Here is a 19,248-nt window from a genome sequence, read left to right as displayed (position 1 = left end):
AGTACCGAGCCTTACAGAGAGGGGGGCCCACCACTGGCTCTTACCGCTGATACCTAGAGAGCTGCACCAGGCTGCGCAACAACAGCGGACTCATGCGCAGGGAGGCCTTCTTAAAACAAGCCTTCCCTGCGAATTATTCCTGTAGGTCAGCGAATGCTCCACCTGTATGTCAAAAAAAAATATTATTTTTTTTTGGGGGGGGGGGCTGCCTTTTTTTTGTCAGACCCAGCCCCCACAATTTCTGATGTCAGCCCTGACTGCAGTACATCCCACCACACATGGCATTGCTACTAATTGGATTTGTGCTTCTCCCTGCCAGAGCCCCTGAGTGTTTATTACGGGTGTGGTTCATCAAATCGACAGTGTCTAGGTCGACATGGATGGAAGGTCGACATGTGCTAGGTCGACAGGTCTAAAGGTCGACATGAGGATTTTTTTTTTTTTTGGTGTCGTTTTCTTCGTAGAGTGACCGGGATCCCAAATTAGTGCACCGCGTTCGCTCGCCATGCTTCGGGCATGGTGCCTTCGCTTGGCACACTTTACCGTTCCAATCGTAGTCCACGTGGATCGTTAAGTATGAAAAAATTCAAAAAAATAAAAAAATTTGAAAAACTCATGTCGACCTTTAGACCTGTCGACCTAGCACATGTCAACCTAGAAACCCTGTCGACCTTCCATCCATGTCGACCTATAGTGGTCGACCTAAACATTGTCGACCTTCAGACCGTATCCCGTTTATTACATACTGACACAGCGGCCAAAGCGTTTTTGGCTGCATTTCCACTTTAGTACATCCCGCTCAGTGTGTAAACAAATGTTAAGATAAATATTTTCCTAAACTTATAGAGTGAATATCATATAATTTGTAAAAAAATCATTTAAAATAAGCCCGTCATACAGTGTGCTGTGGGACTTTTGCGGTCGAGTAGTAAATGTAAATAAATTCTGAAGCAACTCCTGAGAGAAAATCCATCAGACATAACAAAACTGCGCCTTGCATACGTCAGTAGTGTATAAGCATTCCCTAAGGGAGCGGGCACTCAGCGGAATGTCTGTGCGGGCAGGGGGCAGATGGCGGCGTCCTCAGTGTGCCCGAACCAGCCGCCCCCTCCCCTTCCCCAGTCTCCTTCACACTTTCTCTTCCGCTCATTAACATAACCCTCAGCCGGCTCGGGGTGAGCAGCAGCTATCCGCAGGGCACGACATGGCGGGAGGAGGGAGGGAACACAGGGAGACAATGGTCGGTCAGAAAATGTCATCATCATCATCATTATTATTATTATGAGCACAGAGGGGAGGCCGCCGCCTGTGTGTCTGGGAGGCCTCTGCTGAGCGTCACGCACACACAGCGCGCTGCATTCCCCGCAGCAGTACAGGAGGAGGGTGAGTCCCGGCCGGCGATATACGCGTAGCGCCGCTCAGCATTAGGGAGGTTTATTTACTGTGTGCGTATTAACAGCCGCCGCCGCCGCCGCCACGGAGGAGGAGAAGGGGGGCGGGGGAAGGGGAGACCGCCGCGTGGTTCCTACCCACAACCCCCCTCCTTCCCCAGTGACCGAGGGCGCAGGAGCCGCCGCACCATCTCTCTCTCCATCCTCCCTCCTCCCGAATGGTCTCTCCCAGAGGTTACCGGAAGTAGTGCGGCGCTGCTGCCATGTTCCCTGCCGCCGCTTTGTTGTAGCCTCTGATGTAGGAGCTGCGCGTTTTTTTTTGTTTTTTTTTTCTCTTCCTTTTTTTTTTTTTTTTTCTTCCCCCCCCCCCCCCCCCCCCCTGTTCCTTCAGCAGCAGCCGCACCCCTCCCCCTCCTCCTGCTCCCGCCTCCCCCCGGACCGCCATGGAGGCCAACTGGACGGCTTTCCTGTTCCAGGTAAGGACTGAGTGCGCGTTATTGTTTCTGTCTGCTCGGGGTACGTAGAGCCAGGGCGGCGGTGACCCCCACCCTCCGCCTCCTTCTCCCCCGGAGCAGCGCAGCCGCCTCCCCCCTCCCCGGGAAGCGAGGACACCCGGGAGCAAATATCCCCCCCCCCCTTCCACCATCTCCTCCTCCCTCCACAGCCTCCTCCTTTCCCGGCCGCGCAGCGACACCAGAGCCTCGCACAGTCTCCCCGCCCGGCGTTGGCTGTAGTGAGCGGATAACGGGACGTCATGGAGCCGCGGCCGGACAAAGGAGCATATATCCGCCCAGGCGACCCCCCCCTCCCCATTGTGTAATGTCACCGTGGTGCCCCGCATTGCCCCCTCCCCCCGGAGCATGGCGGGATCAGGCTGAGGCTATTCTCTCCGTGTGATGTGACCACAGGTACTGGAGCCGCCGCCGCCAGTCCCCAGTCACACTATTACCGTTAGTCCGGGAACGGATCCATAACACGTCCCTGTCCCCGGGTCACTCACCCCGAACTAATGAGCCGCCATGTCGGCGACGGCTGCGTGTAATACCTCCGCTGTGCACGGTGCTGTCACCCCGGGGTGTAGGAGAGGGACGGTCTGTGTGGTGTGTACGTGTCTGCCGGGGCCGCTGCGATATCGCCGCCGCCTGTGTGCTCTGCTAATTAAAAAAAACTTACTGTATCTAATTTCTGCCGGTGCTACAGGGGGTACTGCCCATTGCTGGGACATAAGACGTTCATTAATAACATTGCGAGGGGAGGGGGGGGGGTCGCGGGTCGCTAGGTGTTGATTATACCGGACAGCTCTGAACTGATGTCGTAATCACACACACATATTTACTTTTTCTTTTTATTATTATTTTTTATTTTATTTTTTTAAACTTGTCTCTTGACATTGTCAGGTGAGAAAAATGAGACCCCTGCATGCATACACCATATCATTCTCTGTGGCTTAGTCACATTTTGGAAACCTCCCAGCTTGTAAACTCTGTACAGTGGACAAAGTCAGAACATAGGCCCCCCTTCTTATTATACAGGTTGAGTCTCCAAAATGCAGTTATGCTTCATATACACCTTATGGGCAATTCCATAAAAATTAGTAAATATGTGTCACTGTAAAAATATATCTGTGGCTGTGGGCCCCATTTGTCAATGCATTCTAGCTATTTAAAACTTGTTTCATATGATGGCTCCAGCCAATCGGCTCCCTACTGCCATTTTTTAAACATGACTAGCCGATTGGATGGAGCACTATCAATCATACGTAATGGGCAGAATTCAATTGTTTTTCCGCTGGCAGCCACTAGATGGTGCTCAAACGGAGCAATTCATTTGTAGCTCCATTCAGGCACAATGATTTCCTGCGTCTGCTGCATTTCAACTCGCACCCCAAGGGGTGGTGAGCTGAAATGCACAAAGTTACCTTTTGGGCACCCAAACGGCACTTTTTGCTATTACATCCAGCTTTTTGGTCACTAAATTCGACCTCTATGGGTGCGATTAGCTTCAAGCCTACATACGATTGAATACCCCTCCCCACGCGATATCCTGTCACTTTGCAATAATTGAATACTGCCCAGTGAATTTTAAATAGAAAAAAAAATGATAAATGGGCCCCTGCGTATCTAGTTTTCAGCATAAATTGACAATAAGATATAGCTTTTTCTTCTACGATTTCATAAAAAATAAACTTAACACAGGCCCTTCATTTGGAATTGAGGGGGATTATCAAGTAGAAGTTTTCTTTACAAAACATTGGTGGATTTGGCTTGTCACATACATTACGAGTGCTGTACACTTTGTGATACTGTGTTTGGTATACAGAAAAAAAAAATGTTGCTGGGTACACGGTTTCCACAGGGATAACATCGGGGGGGTGTAGTAGGATCTTGACTGTTCCCAAGATGCTCAGCGCTGCCTCCTCTATAACCCCGCCTCCGTGCACAGGAGCTCAGTTTGTAAGTTGGTGCTCTGCAGGCAGGTCATTAATGGGGTGCTGCTCCAGCAGCCCAGAAAAGAGCTTTTATAAGAAGAAATAGAAGACTTCAAGGGCTGCAGCATAGGCACTCACAGTGCTAGATGTCATTCTGACATCTGCTGCAGCTCCATCACCTCCCGCGGTGGCACTGTATACTCCCGTGCCCTGGTTGTCGGGTACTTACAGCAGAGGGCTCCGGTGCTGCCTAGCACACACACACCTGCCGCTGCTCTCCGGGATCGCATGGCCTCACCAAGGGAGGAGGTAAGAGGGTCCCCCAGATGGGACCCGCTGCAAACAGCTATCTGGCGCTGCCTTTGGAAGACGGGTCGCGCGTGCTGGCGTGGACACTGTGGTAGTACAGGGACCCCACTAGACCACCAGGGCAGGACACAGGTCGGATTACATTATTAATCCATTTTACAAGGCCTGCAGTACCCGGTGGTGAAGTCCAGCAAGGGGATAAAGCTCTGGCCTGTAGCCCCTCCCCCAGGCGCCATTTACTGAAATGTTTCCTCCCTGGAGCTGCATATTTCTCTCTCTCGCTCCCTGTCGGCGTTTGGCGCCATCACTACATGCTGAGCTGATTCTGTGACAGTATGGGCAATGTCTCCTCTGTAAAGCCGCCTGCATCATCAGCGCTGTGCATTTACAGGACACGTAAGTATTCTACATGTCTTTAGACAGTGTTTGTTAAGAAACAGTGCATTACTGCAGGGTTATTTAGTGCAAGTACCCTGTGATATACATCCAGTCTTTACTGTGCATTGATAAATCTATAAGCCTATACAGCTTTACTTGGTGTTACTTAGTATTGCTAGTCCAGTGCAGGTTTATTGTTTGTCGTAATTTCTGCATTGTACATGTGACTGTATGTGTGCATATAGCTGCTGTGTGATATCTATTCTGTGTATCTCACTCATACTGCTATCCCTATATTCTGTACCCTGAGGGGGGCTAAGTGCGTCAGGGTTTTTGTTTGATATAGGTAGTACACAGGATATACTTATTTTGTATTTTTCTCTGATTTTCAGTCACCATATACCTCTTGAATCCTCTGTGTGTGCTGTCTCACTGCACAGAGGGTTCTTGGTCAGGTATTTTATCTGCTGATATTGTACTGTCGCCCCTGGTTTACGCTTTCATATGTCAGCTGCAAGGGGCGATAGTTCTGTGGCTGATCCCGCAATACGCGGTGATGATGCTGCGGACTCATTGGAGGATAACCTAGCAGCTGAGGGTTCATGTTCTGGGGGTTCTCTACCTCCCAGTCAGGTTGCGGCAACGGGGGCACATCACAAGACCCGCCATGGGCTGCTGTCTTTACTTTACTGACTGCTGGTAACTAGACTAGCGCCCCCTATGGGACCTCCCGTGCCTTTACAGCCACATATCGTCCCTGCGGTTTATCCGCCGTGGGCAGATCTCCTGTCCACTCAGTTACATTGGCTAAACAGAAACCTAACCCTCGCCCGCCTAAGACCAAGGGGTCCTCTAAACTGACCGTCTGGTGGTACAATCCCTCCTGGAGACAGGAGTGGTAGTGCCGGTGCCTCTGGCTCAGAGTGGCAGGGGGCACTATTCAACGCTGTTCCTAGTCCCGAAACTGAATGGTTCCTCCCGGCCCATTGTCAACCTCAAGTCTTTGAACAAGTTTGTAAGGGTATCCAAGTTTCTCTTACGTCCTAGAGGATGCTGGGGTCCACAGTACCATGGGGTATAGATGGGTCCACCAGGAGCCATTGGCACTTTAGGAGTTTGAGTGTGGGCTGGCTCCTCCCTCTATGCCCCTCCTACCAGACTCCGTTTAGAAAATGTGCCAGGAGGAGCCGGTCACAGCTAGGGGAGCTCTCCAGAGTTTCCTTAGTAAAAGTTTTTTTTTTTTTTTTTAGAGTTTATTGTTTTACAGGGAGGCTGCTGGCAACAGCCTCCCTGCAGCGAGGGACTGAGGGGGGAAGCAGTGTCCGCTCTGCGGGGTCTGAGCCACTGTCTCCGCTGACTGGACACTGAGCTCCAGAGGGGATAGATCGTTCCCCGCCACAGGGGATCGCTCATCCAGCAGTATGCCGCCACCCCCTTGCAGAGCTGAAGATTGTGGCGCGTGAGACACCGACCCCCCTAGCAAGCGTGGGGCCGGTGTGAAGATGGCGGCAGCGGGGAGGGAGTGCAGTATTAACTGCGCTCCTGGGAAGGTTCAGCGGTACATAGTGCAGCGCTGCGAGGGCCGCTCTGGGCCAGCGCTTACCCCCTACGCTGGTCCAGAAGCCTGTCGGGGTCCTCGGATCTCAGCCAGCACTAATTCCTCAGGCCAGTATAATCCATGAAGAGCGGGAAGACAGCGCCATTAAGGGGGCGGAGCTTCTCAGAGCGGACCCTGCAGCGTTCAGCGCCATTTTCCTGCCTGCACAGCGCTGAGAAGGAGAATCGGGTCCCTCCACAGCAACTCCAGCTATCTGTAAACGGTACCAGGGGGTTGTAGTGCTGGGGGGGGGGGGGGGGTTGGACAATCAGCGCTGATAAGGGGTCTCCCTTTTGTAAATGTATGGGTTGACTCCAATCTCTGTTTCTCTTGCCGTTATTGGGAGATGGGGGGGGGGGACGGGACTGTCTGCCCTCCCCTGTGTGTGTGGAGTGTTTGGCGGTCTCCTTTAGCAGTGTCCAGGGACACTGTCATATGCTGCAGAGGATTTATCCTCCCAGGATGATCGCATTACATGTAATCAGGATAGCACTGGTTTAGCACAGACACCAGCAAGGGAGCCTGAGGTGTTTTGGATTTCTCAGATTTCTGACAGGGTTGCAAGTAATGAATCTGCAACCCAGGTATTACAGATCTCTATGGCAGTATGGCCGGTTTCTGGTACCTCGGGACGCTCTGCTATATACCCCCATAAGCATGTGCATGTCACGCAAGACTACACGGATACTGATTCGGACACCACAGACAGTGATGGGTATGTGTCGCGGGGGTCCGCATCTCTTGCAAAAGGGGTGCAATTGATGATAGGCTATCAGGGATGTGTTGAATATTAATGATACCACACCTGACCAGGTTGACGAGGCCTTTTTCACTGAAAATAAAAAGGCCTCGCTAACCTTCCCTGCGTCAAAGGAATTGAATGCTATATTTGAGAAATCATGGAAAAACCCTGAGAAAAAATTCCAGATCCCTAAACGGGTACAGGTGGCGTTTCCTTTCTTTGAGGAGGATAGAAAAAAATGGGAAAACCCGCTGATTGTTGACGCATCTGTGTCCAGACTCTCAAAGAAGGTGGTTTTGCCTGTTCCAGGATCTACCACCTTAAAGGAGCCGGCTGATCGAAAAATTGAAAACACACTTAAATCAATGTACACTGCTTCAGGGGTCATATTATGTCCCACTATTGCTAGTGCATGGATTGCAAGGGCTATAGTAAAATGGTTGGCTACCTTACTTGAGGATTTGGATACGATGGATAAGGATGATGTTGCATTATTTTTACGCAACATGCATGATTCGGCAGGTTTTATGGTAGAATCCATGAAAGACCTGGGTTCCATGGCTGCGGGTTCCATGTCTGTTTCAGCTCGTCGGGGACTGTGGCTGTGCCAGTGCTCGGCCGACGCGGAATCCAGAAAAAGTGTGGAGTCCCTACCCTATACAGGTCAGGCTCTCTCTGAGGAAGCTGCGTGGATATCCACGGCTTCAGCGGATAAGTCTCCGTTTCTTCCCTCAGCAGCACCTGCTCCGAAGAAATCCTACTCTTCATCTACAACGCAGTCCTTTCGGCCTAACAAGCCTAGAAAGGCCAGACCGTCCAATACCTTCTTTAGGGGAGGTCGAGTTAAGTCCAAGAAACCTGCCGCTGCAGGTTCCCAGGAACAAAAGCCTGCTTCAGGTACGTCAAAGTCCTCTGCATGACCGTGGACCGCACGGCCCGAAGGTGGGGCCACTTCAGTCACGTCTGGGTATCGTCCGGCCTGGATCCCTGGGTGATAGATATTGTATCCCAGGGATACAGGTTGGAATTCAAAGTCTCCCACCTCATCGTTTTTTCAAATCGGGCAAACCAGCTCTGTTGGCAGACAGCACTATACTACAAGAAGCTGTCCAAAAGCTGTTGGAGGCACAGGTCATTGTGCCAGTTCCTCCTCCTGCGCAGGCCACAGGTTACTATTCGAACCTTTTCGTGGTACCGAAACCGGATGGTTCGGTCAGGCCCATTCTGAACCTAAAATCATTGAACCCCTTTCTAAAGGAGTTCAAGTTCAAGATGGAATCTCTCAGGGCGGTGATATCAGGTCTGGAAGAGGGGTAATTCCTGGATATCAAGGATGCGTACCTCCACATTCCGACATGGCTGCCGCATCAGGCTCATCTCCGTATCGCATTGCTGGACTGTCATTTCCAGTCGAAGGCCCTGCCATTCGGCCTCTCCACAGCACCAAGGGTGTTTACCAAGGTGATGGCAGAGATTATGGTTCTCCTCTGCAAACAAGGGGTGAACATCATTCCATATCTGGGCGATCTGCTGTTAAAGGCATCGTCCAAGGAGAAGCTGCTGCAGTCCATTGTTCTCACAACACGCCTTCTCAAGAGTCATGGTTGGATTCTGAACCTTCCAAAGTCACATTTGGAACCAACCCAGAGGTTGTCCTTTCTGGGAATGATCCTGGACGCAGAAGTGCAGAAGGTCTTTTATCCGCAGGAAAGGGCGTTGGTGATATAAACTATGGTCCGGGATGTCCTGAAGCCAGCCCGGGTGTCTGTTCATCAATGCATTCGCCTGTTGGGAAAGATGGTGGCGCCTTACGATGCTCTCCAGTACGGGAGGTTCCACGCTCGGACCTTCCAACTGGAGCTTCTGGACAAGTGGTCGGGATCTCATCTCCACATGCACCAGAGAATTCGTCTGTCGCCGAAGTCCAGGATTTCGCTCCTCTGGTGGTTACAATTACCTCACCTTCTGGAGGGCCGCAGGTTCAGGATTCAGGAATGGGTCCTTCTAACCACGGATGCGGGGCTGGGGAGCAGTCACTCAAGGAGTAACTTTCCAAGGACGGTGGTCAAGCCTGGAAGCCGGCCTGCCCATCAACATCCTAGAACTAAGAGCCGTCTACAGCGGTCTTCTTCTAAGAAATCGGGCCATTCAAGTGCAGTCGGATAACGTAACAACAGTGACTTACATAAACCGACAGGGCAGAACGAAGAGCAGAGCGGCAATGTCAGAGGTGACAAGAATACTCCTCTGGACAGAAAAACACGCGTTGGCGCTGTCAGCCATCTTCATTCCAGGAGTAGACAACTTGGAAGCAGACTTCCTCAGCAGACACGATCTCCATCCAGGGGACTGGGGTCTCCATCCGGAGGTGTTCAAGGAAATAACAGACCTTTGGGGATTACCCCAAATAGACATGATGGCCTCTCGTCTCAACAAGAAGCTTTGGCGTTATTGTTCCAGGGCAAGGGACCTACAAGCAGTGGCAGTGGACGCCCTGGTGTCTCCGTGGGTGTTCCCGTCAGTGTACGTGTTTCCACCACTCCCACTCATCCCAAGAATCCTAAAGCTCATAAGGAGGTTCAAGCGATCCTCATTGCTCCAGACTGGCCGAGAAGGGCTTGGTACGCGGACCTTCTGAATCTACTGCAAGAAGAACCGAGGCCTCTTCATCTTCGGGAGGACCTGCTGCGGCAGGGGCCGTTCGCCTATCAAGACTTACCGTGGCTACGTTTGATGGCATGGAAGTTGAGCGCCTGATACTTGCTTGGAAGGGCATTCCGAAGAAGGTTATTCCTACTCTGATACAGGCTAGGAAAGGGGTAACGTCTAAACATTACCATCGTATTTGGAAGAAATATGTCTCTTGGTGTCAATCCAAGAAGTTTCCTACGGTGGAGTTTCAACTCGGACGTTTTCTCCTCTTCCTGCAAAATCATGAACCTTCACCTTGAAAGGGGTGCTCAGGAGTCAGGAGACTGGCCGTTGATGAGGTGGAAGCCTGTTTGTGCACAACCGGGGCTCCCCGAGAGAAATAGACGTGGTCTGGCAAACCACATGTCTTTTTCTCTCGTGGAGCCCTGGTTGTGCACAAACAGGGTTCCACCTCATCAACGGCCAGTCTCCTGACTCCTGAGCACCCCTTTCAAGGTGAAGGTTCATGATTCTGCAATAATGAGGACATAAACACAGCAGCTATGACAGGATGTACTGCGTCAGGGAGCAGGCTGAAAACCCACATTCTGCGCATAGAGAACAAGTACCTCTTACCATTCCCATTCATATTGGGAAAATAGGTACTTTTTGTTTCAGGTTAATTAAGGTTTAATCAGTCCTGTGTCCTGCATGTGAAGGAAAGGATTTTCTAGAAAATTACCACTTCCATCTGTTTTACCATGGAGGATTACCATCCTATTAAGGGTGAATGGATTTATTTCACATCATTATGTCCGTCATGTCACATATGGGGTAATATGGTAATTGGTGAGCGCTTCTTTTGTATGTGCACTATTTCTGCCTATAGGCATTTCATATCAACCAACCTATTGTGGTGCCAGTGGCTACTGACTCCTCAATTACATCAATGTCCTTGGATATTGTAAAGGCTCTGAAGATATATGTTTAGAGAACTTCTCGTCACAGATAGTCGGACTCTCTGTTTGTCCTATATGAGCCCAAGAAAATTGTGTGTCCTGTTTCTAAGCAGACTATTTCTCATTGGATTCGGTTCACTATCCAGCATGCTTATTCTACGGCAGGACTGTCGTGTCCAAAATCTGTTAAGGCCCACTCTACTCGTAAGGTGGGGTCTTCCTGGGCGGCTGCCCGGGGTGTCTCGACAGTGTAACTTTGCCGAGCTGCAACTTGGTCTGGGTCGAACACGTTTGCAAAGTTTTACAAGTTCGATACTTTGACTAAACTTCAGATCATCAGAGGTCCAATCAGTTCTGCAGGAGCCTCCGCGCACTCCCTCCCGTTCTGGGAGCTTTGGTACATCCCCATGGTACTAATGTGGACTTCAGCATCCTCTAGGACGTAAGAGAAAATATGATTTTGGTTACCTACCGGTAAATCCTTTTCTCGTAGTCCGTAGAGGATGCTGGGCTCCCGCCCAGCGCTTCGTTTTTCTGCAACCGTTATTTGGTTCGGTACTACTTTGTTTAGTTATGTACTGCATTGTTACTTGATAAGTAATGTTTCAGCTGTTGCTGAATGTTTCAAGCTAGTTAACTTGATGTGCCTTGTATGTGTGAGTAGGTATGAATCTCGCAACTATCTGTGTTAAATCCTTCTCTCGAAGATGTCCGTCTCCTCGGGCACAGTTTCTAGACTGAGTCTGGTAGGAGGGGCATAGAGGGAGGAGCCAGCCCACACTCTCAAACTCTTAAAGCCCCAATGGCTCCTGGTGGACCAGTCTATACCCCATGGCACTAATGTGGACCCCAGCATCCTCTACGGACTACGAGAAAAGGATTTACCGGTAGTTAGCCAAAATCCTATTTTCGCTGCTAATTTAATCTTCCTCTCTAAGTATATGACACAAATGTGTCTTGGAACTCATCAGTTCCTATAACAGTTGGCAGTTGGTTGGCACTAAAAAATCAGATAACATAACAAAGACAACACAGTGTGAATCAAAAGAAAAATGTAGTAAGATAATAAAAACACGGGGGGGGGGGGGGCTCACATTTCGCCTTGCTGCTTCCTGAGGTGATGAGCTGAAATGTGCAATAAATCGGCACTTGGGGTGGCCAAAATAGTACTTTGGAAGTTTTTAGCCCCGCAGTACTACTGGGCGTCCTATGGTGGGAACAATTCAATTGCTCAGATGGGCGACCATTATGTTTTAGGTTTCAATCATTATGTAGGGACCCTCACACTGCAGTTAACCTCTCTATAGTTTTCCCGGCTGGCAAAGCCCTGTGCTGGTTGTCCTGCGAACGATGGGAAGCCCATGTCTGGTTGTCCTGTGATTTTGGGGAAAGCAGAAGTGGGCTGAAAATTCTAGTACCGGATGAAAATTGGAGGTGGACTACTATGCATTTTCTTTTCCATTTTATTTTCTGCCTACATCTGTGATGGATAGAAAAGTTGTTTAGGTCTGATGAAAAAATTGGGCAGATTAGGAAGTAAAAATTACTGTTTTACTTGCTTGGTTGGTTATTTATATAAAAAGTTGGATAGTATATGGGCATCTTAATGGACTGTAGTGAAGCTGGAAGTTATGGAGATGTTTGGAGGCAAAGTTGAAGGCTGAGTCTGTCTGGGTAATGTTTTCCGAATTTCCTTAGCCATGCACAGGTGAGTTGATCTATGTTGCTGGTTCAGTAATTATCCAACCTGTTTCCACAGCCATATACATTCTAGAACTACGCTATCCAAATTTCTCTATCGTCCTAGTGGATGCTGGGGTTCCTGAAAGGACCATGGGGAATAGCGGCTCCGCAGGAGACAGGGCACAAAAAGTAAAGCTTTAGGATCAGGTGGTGTGCACTGGCTCCTCCCCCTATGACCCTCCTCCAAGCCTCAGTTAGATTTTTGTGCCCGGCCGAGAAGGGTGCAATCTAGGTGGCTCTCCTAAAGAGCTGCTTAGAAAAGTTTAGCTTAGGTTTTTTATTTTACAGTGAGTCCTGCTGGCAACAGGATCACTGCAACGAGGGACTTAGGGGAGAAGAAGTGAACTCACCTGCGTGCAGGATGGATTGGCTTCTTTGGCTACTGGACATTAGCTCCAGAGGGACGATCACAGGTACAGCCTGGATGGTCACCGGAGCCTCGCCGCCGGCCCCCTTGCAGATGCTGAAAAGAGAAGAAGGTCCAGAATCGGCGGCAGAAGACTCCTCAGTCGTCTTAAGGTAGCGCACAGCACTGCAGCTGTGCGCCATTGCTCTCAGCACACTTCACACGGCAGTCACTGAGGGTGCAGGGCGCTGGGAGGGGGGCGCCCTGGGAGGCAATGTAAACCTATTTTTTGGCAAAAAATACCTCACATATAGCCTCCGGGGGCTATATGGAGATATTTAACCCCTGCCAGAATCCGTTGAAGAGCGGGAGACGAGCCCGCCGAAAAAGGGGCGGGGCCTATCTCCTCAGCACACAGCGCCATTTTCCCTCACAGGCTGGAGGGAAGGCTCCCAGGCTCTCCCCTGCACTGCACTACAGAAACAGGGTTAAAACAGAGAGGGGGGGCACTAATTTGACGTTAGAAATATATAAAAAGATGCTATAAGGGAAAACACTTATATAAGGTTGTCCCTATATAATTATAGCGTTTTTTGGTGTGTGCTGGCAAACTCTCCCTCTGTCTCTCCAAAGGGCTAGTGGGTCCTGTCCTCTATCAGAGCATTCCCTGTGTGTGTGCTGTGTGTCGGTACGTGTGTGTCGACATGTATGAGTACGATGTTGGTGAGGAGGCGGAGCAATTGCCTGTAATGGTGATGTCACTCTCTAGGGAGTCGACACCGGAATGGATGGCTTATTTAGGGAATTACGTGATAATGTCAACACGCTGCAAGGTCGGTTGACGACATGAGACGGCCGACAAACAATTAGTACCGGTCCAGACGTCTCAAAAACACCGTCAGGGGTTTTAAAACGCCCGTTTACCTTAGTCGGTCGACACGGACACTGAATCCAGTGTCGACGGTGAATAAACAAACGTATTCCTTATTAGGGCCACACGTTAAGGGCAATGAAGGAGGTGTTACATATTTCTGATACTACAAGTACCACAAAAGAGGGTATTATGTGGGATGTGAAAAAACTACCTGTAGTTTTTCCTGAATCAGATAAATTAAATGAAGTGTGTGATGATGCGTGGGTTCCCCCCGATAGAAAATTATTGGCGGTATACCCTTTCCCGCCAGAAGTTAGGGCGCGTTGGGAAACACCCCTTAGGGTGGATAAGGCGCTCACACGCTTATCAAAACAAGTGGCGGTACCGTCTATAGATAGGGCCGTCCTCAAGGAGCCAGCTGACAGGAGGCTGGAAAATATCATATAAAAGTATATACACACATACTGGTGTTATACTGCGACCAGCGATCGCCTCAGCCTGGATGTGCAGAGCTGGGGTGGCTTGGTCGGATTCCCTGACTAAAAATATTGATACCCTTGACAGGGACAGTATTTTATTGACTATAGAGCATTTAAAGGATGCATTTCTATATATGCGAGATGCACAGAGGGATATTTGCACTCTGGCATCAAGAGTAAGTGCGATGTCCATATCTGCCAGAAGATGTTTATGGACACGACAGTGGTCAGGTGATGCAGATTCCAAACGGCACAAAGGTGTATTGCCGTATAAAGGAAGAGGAGTTATTTGGGGTCGGTCCATCGGACCTGGTGGCCACGGCAACTGCTGGAAAATCCACCGTTTTTACCCTAAGTCACATCTCTGCAGAAAAAGACACCGTCTTTTCAGCCTCAGTCCTTTCGTCCCTATAAGAGTCATATTTGCCCAGGGATAGAGGAAAGGGAAGAAGACTGCAGCAGGCAGCCCATTCCCAGGAACAGAAGCCTTCCACCGCTTCTGCCAAGCTCTCAGCATGACGCTGGGACCGTACAGGACCCCTGGATCCTACAAGTAGTATCCCAGGGGTACAGATTGGAATGTCGAAACGTTTCCCCCTCGCAGGCTCCTGAAGTCTGCTTTACCAAGGTATCCCTCCGACAAGGAGGCAGTATGGGAAAAAATTCACAAGCTGTATTCCCAGCAGGTGATAATCAAATTACCCCTCCTACAACAAGGAAAGGGGTATTATTCCACACTATATTGTGGTACTGAAGCCAGAAGGCTAGGTGAGACCTATTCTAAATCTAAAAAAATTTGAACACTTACAAAGGTTCAAATCAAGATGGAGTCACTCAGAGCAGTGATAACGAACCAGGAAGAAGGGGACTATATAGTGTCCCGGGACATCAGGGATGCTTACCTCCATGTCCCAAATTTGCCCTTCTCACTAAGGGTACCTCAGGTTCGTGGTATAGAACTGTCACTGTCAGTTTCAGACGCTGCCGTTTGGATTGTCCACGGCACCCCGGGTCTTTACCAAGGTAATGGCCGAAATGATGATTCTTCTTCGAAGAAAAGGCGTCTTAATTACCCCTTACTTGGACGATCTCCTGATAAGGGCAAAGTCCAGGGAACAGTTGGAGGTCGGAGTAGCACTATCTCGGATACTGCTACAACCGCACGGATGGATTCTAAATATTCCAAAATCGCAGCTGATCCTGACGACACGTCTGCTGTGCCTAGGGATGATTCTGGACACAGTCCAGAAAAAGGTGTTTCTCCCGGAAGAGAAAGCCAGGGAGTTATCCGAGCTAGTCAAGAACCTACGAAGCAATTCCATTCGGCAGATTTCACGCAAGAACTTTTCAGTGGGATCTGCTGGACAAATGGTCCGGATCGCATCTTCAGATGCATCAGCGGATAACCCTATATCCAAGGACAAGGGTGTCTCTCCTGTGGTGGTTACAGAGTGCTCATCTTCTAGAGGGCCGCAGATTCGGCATTCAGGATTGGATGCTGGTGACCACGGAGGCCAGCCCGAGAGGCTGGGGAGCAGTCACACAAGGAAAAAATTTCCAGGGAGTGTGATCAAGTCTGGAGACTTTTCTCCACATAAATATACTGGAGCTAAGGGTAAATTTATAATGCTCTAAGCTTAGCAAGACCTCTGCTTCAAGGTCAGCCGGTATTGATCCAGTGGGAAAAACATCACGGCAGTCGCCCACGTAAACAGACAGGGCGGCACAAGAAGCAGGAGGGCAATGGCAAAAACTGCAAGGACTTTTCGCTGGGCGGAAAATCATGTGATAGCACTGTCAGCAGTGTTTCATTCCGGGAGTGGAAACTGGGAAGCAGACTTCCTCAGCAGGCACGACCTCCACCCGGGAGAGTGGAAACTTCATCGGGAAGTTTTTCCACATGATTGTGAACCGTTGGAAAATACCAAAGGTGGACATGATGGCGTCCCGTCTGAACAAAAAACGGGACAGGTATTGCGCCAGGTCAAGAGACCCTCAGGCAATAGCTGTGGACGTTCTGGTAACACCGTGGGTGTACCAGTCGGTGTATGTGTTCCCTCCTCTGCTTCTCATACCTAAGGTACTGAGAATTATAAGACGTAGAGGAGTAAGAACTATACTCATGGCTCCGGATTGGCCAAGAAGGACTTGGTACCCGGAACTTCAAGAGATGCTCACAGAGGACTTATGGCCTCTGCCGCTAAGAAGGGACTTGCTTCAGCAAGTACCATGTCTGTTCCAAGACTTACCGCAGCTGCGTTTGACGGCATGGCGGTGGAACGCCGGATCCTAAGGGAAAAAGGCATTCCGGAAGAGGTCATTCTTACCCTGGTCAAAGCCAGGAAGGAGGTGACCGCACAACATTATCACCACATGTGGCGAAAATATGTTGCGTGGTGTGAGGCCAGGAAGGCCCCACGAAGAAATTTCAACTCTGTCGATTCCTGCATTTCCTGCAAACAGGAGTGTCTATGGGCCTCAAATTGGGGCCCATTAAGGTTCAAATTTCGGCCCTGACGATTTTCTTCCAGAAAGAATTGGCTTCAGTTCCTGAAGTCCAGAAGTTTGTCAAGGGAGTATTGCATATACAACCCCCTTTTGTGCCTCCAGTGGCACTGTGGGATCTCAACGTAGTTCTGGGATTCCTCAAATCACATTGGTTTAAAACCAGTCAAATCTGTGGATTTGAAGCATCTCACATGAAAAGTGACCATGCTCTTGGCCCTGGCCTGGGCCAGGCGAGTGTCAAATTGGTGGGTTTTTTCTCAAAAAAGCCCATATCTGTTTGTCCATTCGGACAGGGCAGAGCTGCGGACTCGTCCCCTGTTCTCTCCCTAAGGTGGTGTCAGTGTTTCACCTGAACCAGCTTATTGTGGTGCCTTGCGCCTACTAGGGACTTGGAGGACTCCAAGTTGCTGGATGTTGTCAGGGCCCTGAAAGTATAGGTTCCAGGACGGCTGGAGTCAGGAAAACGGACTTGCTGTTATCCTGTATGCACCCAACAAACTGGGTGCTCTTGCTTCTAAGCAGACTATTGCTAGTTGGATGTGTAATACAATTCAGCTTGCACATTCTGTGGCAGGCCTGCCACAGCCAAAATATGTAAATGCCCATTCCACAAGGAAGGTGGGCTCATCTTGGGCGGCTGCCCGAGGGGTCTCGGCTTTACAACTTTGCCGAGCGGCTATTTAGTCAGGGGCAAACACGTTTGTAAAATCCTACAAATTTGATACCCTGGTTAAGGAGGACCTGGAGTTCTCTCATTCGGTGCTGCAGAGTCATCCGCACTCTCCCGCCCGTTTGGGAGCTTTGGTATAATCCCCATGGTCCTTTCAGGAACCCCAGCATCCACTAGGACGATAGAGAAAATAAGAATTTACTTACCGATAATTCTATTTCTCGGAGTCCGTAGTGGATGCTGGGCGCCCATCCCAAGTGCGGATTATCTGCATTACTTGTACATAGTTACAAAAATCGGGTTATTATTGTTGTGAGCCATCTTTTCAGAGGCTCCGCTGTTATCATACTGTTAACTGGGTTCAGATCACAGGTTGTACAGTGTGATTGGTGTGGCTGGTATGAGTCTTACCCGGGATTCAAAATCCTTCCTTATTGTGTACGCTCGTCCGGGCACAGTATCCTAACTGAGGCTTGGAGGAGGGTCATAGGGGGAGGAGCCAGTGCACACCACCTGATCCTAAAGCTTTACTTTTTGTGCCCTGTCTCCTGCGGAGCCGCTATTCCCCATGGTCCTTTCAGGAACCCCAGCATCCACTACGGACTCCGAGAAATAGAATTATCGGTAAGTAAATTCTTATTTACATGGGGATTGCTGCTTGTATGATAAATGTTGTATATAGTTGCAGATTGGATGCTGTTTGTGAGTTTCCGAGGGAGGTACATAAATACAAAAGTGGCTCCCGTGTGGGATACTTTGATCTTTCTTCCTCACTGTATTAAGTAGTCTTCACACTAAGCTGTTTTTAAAAATCAGGCATGCAATCTAAAGGGCAAAATGCTCCCTGCCCTTTTACTGTCACCCTGCTAAAACAGCCTGCTGTTGCTGAATATCCTGCATGAATAGATGTACATGGCATCTATGCACTTTAAGGGGAGATGTTGGGGGAAGCCCAGCACTTATGGATGCCCCCATTAGTGACGTCCACGACCGAGCATGCCCCAATTTGTGACACTTATTGTGTCTGCACCGCCGCCAGTGGGGCCACGCCCCCTTTGTGATATCCCTGCATCCTGCCCGCTTCCTAGCAGGTTCACTACATAATCCCATCTAAACAATTGTCACAATTCAATTTGTGTTTTGGCGCAAATGCACATTGCACTTCTCACCCAAACAGTTACGCGGCTATATCCATCTAAAGTCCAGCTTTAGGTGTCCAAACTCCCGTTCGGGCGCCCACAGTGCCAATTTAGCGCACATTTCTTCTCGCACCTCATGAGGAGAAATGTCAGCCCTGCGGCTACTGGACGTCTACACCGAACAACAATTGAATTACTCTGTTTTGTGCCCCCTAGGGGTAGCTGCGGGGTAAAACAGTTAAATTGCGTTATACATGTGTTTTTCAGGGACCATTTGAGAATTATAAGGTGAAAATAAATTTTACCCCTTAATCATCAGAAATTACAAACCCCATACTGTGGTGATTCAGAGGGTTTCTCTCAGCAAGTGATTCACCACCCATGCATCCCGATGGGCATCACAGTTCGGAATTGCATGCAGTTTCAATGGGCTGTGGCTGGCACCCACAGACATTCTGCACCTGCCATAGGCAGGAGCAATGACCGATGGCCCAACCTATGGTGCGTCTTTGTACGCATTTAGGCGGATTTTAGCCACAGTTGGTGGGCTCTCATAGGACTACCAGTGGCCGTGGCATTAGCATACAGGTGCAGTAGCGGCTCTGACAAAAATAGTAGCCGCTATTCTACTGTGTCCACCTCAGAATCACCCATACTGTGTTTATTGAATAAACAATATTTATAGAATGAAGAGCTTCATCACACGACATGCGACTTGGACTTCTGTCCTGTTTTAATTTTTGATAAGCATTTATTCAGTGGTATCTGCTAGTAGTAATGTGTATATCCTGCATGTCACTTTAAGAAAAGTACTTTACTTTAAGCCATCAAAAGTCCTTTTCTTTTTTTTTTTCTTTTTATAAATTAAGTATTTCACACCCTTATTTATGTGCCTTTTAAAGGCTCAGGTTACTGAAGTTGGAAGGTTGGACACGGTGATCCTGCCTGTTCCCATTTTCTGAACATGGAAATTTTAGTTTTACCTCAAGTGAGTTGGCAAATTTGGTGATCCAACGCATGGAAATAACTATTTTGATTTTAATATAAAGATTTC

General features: G+C 49.3%; 1 protein-coding gene across 5 annotated transcripts in view; it reads left to right on the top strand.

Moving 5' to 3' along the window:
- The first annotated feature begins 1,284 nt into the window (after positions 1 to 1,284).
- Positions 1,285 to 19,248, top strand: part of VEZF1 (vascular endothelial zinc finger 1) — a 73,425-nt gene continuing 55,461 nt past the window's right edge. Inside the window, exon 1 of one of the 5 annotated variants that reach the window (XM_063954798.1) lies at positions 1,285 to 1,383. Coding sequence is in view for 3 of the 5 variants with exons in the window: in XM_063954795.1 (XP_063810865.1) it covers positions 1,835 to 1,867 (33 nt within the window). In the remaining 2 variants the exon portion in view is untranslated. Of the gene's footprint in view, positions 1,384 to 1,472; positions 1,868 to 2,055; positions 2,300 to 19,248 lie in introns of those variants that run through there. The other 4 variants (XM_063954795.1, XM_063954794.1, XM_063954796.1 and 1 more) reach the window with 4 other exon arrangements.

Source organism: Pseudophryne corroboree, chromosome 2 (assembly GCF_028390025.1).
Source record: "Pseudophryne corroboree isolate aPseCor3 chromosome 2, aPseCor3.hap2, whole genome shotgun sequence".
Taxonomy (NCBI): Eukaryota; Metazoa; Chordata; class Amphibia; order Anura; family Myobatrachidae; genus Pseudophryne; species Pseudophryne corroboree.
This window is presented reverse-complemented; position numbering and strand designations above follow the sequence as displayed.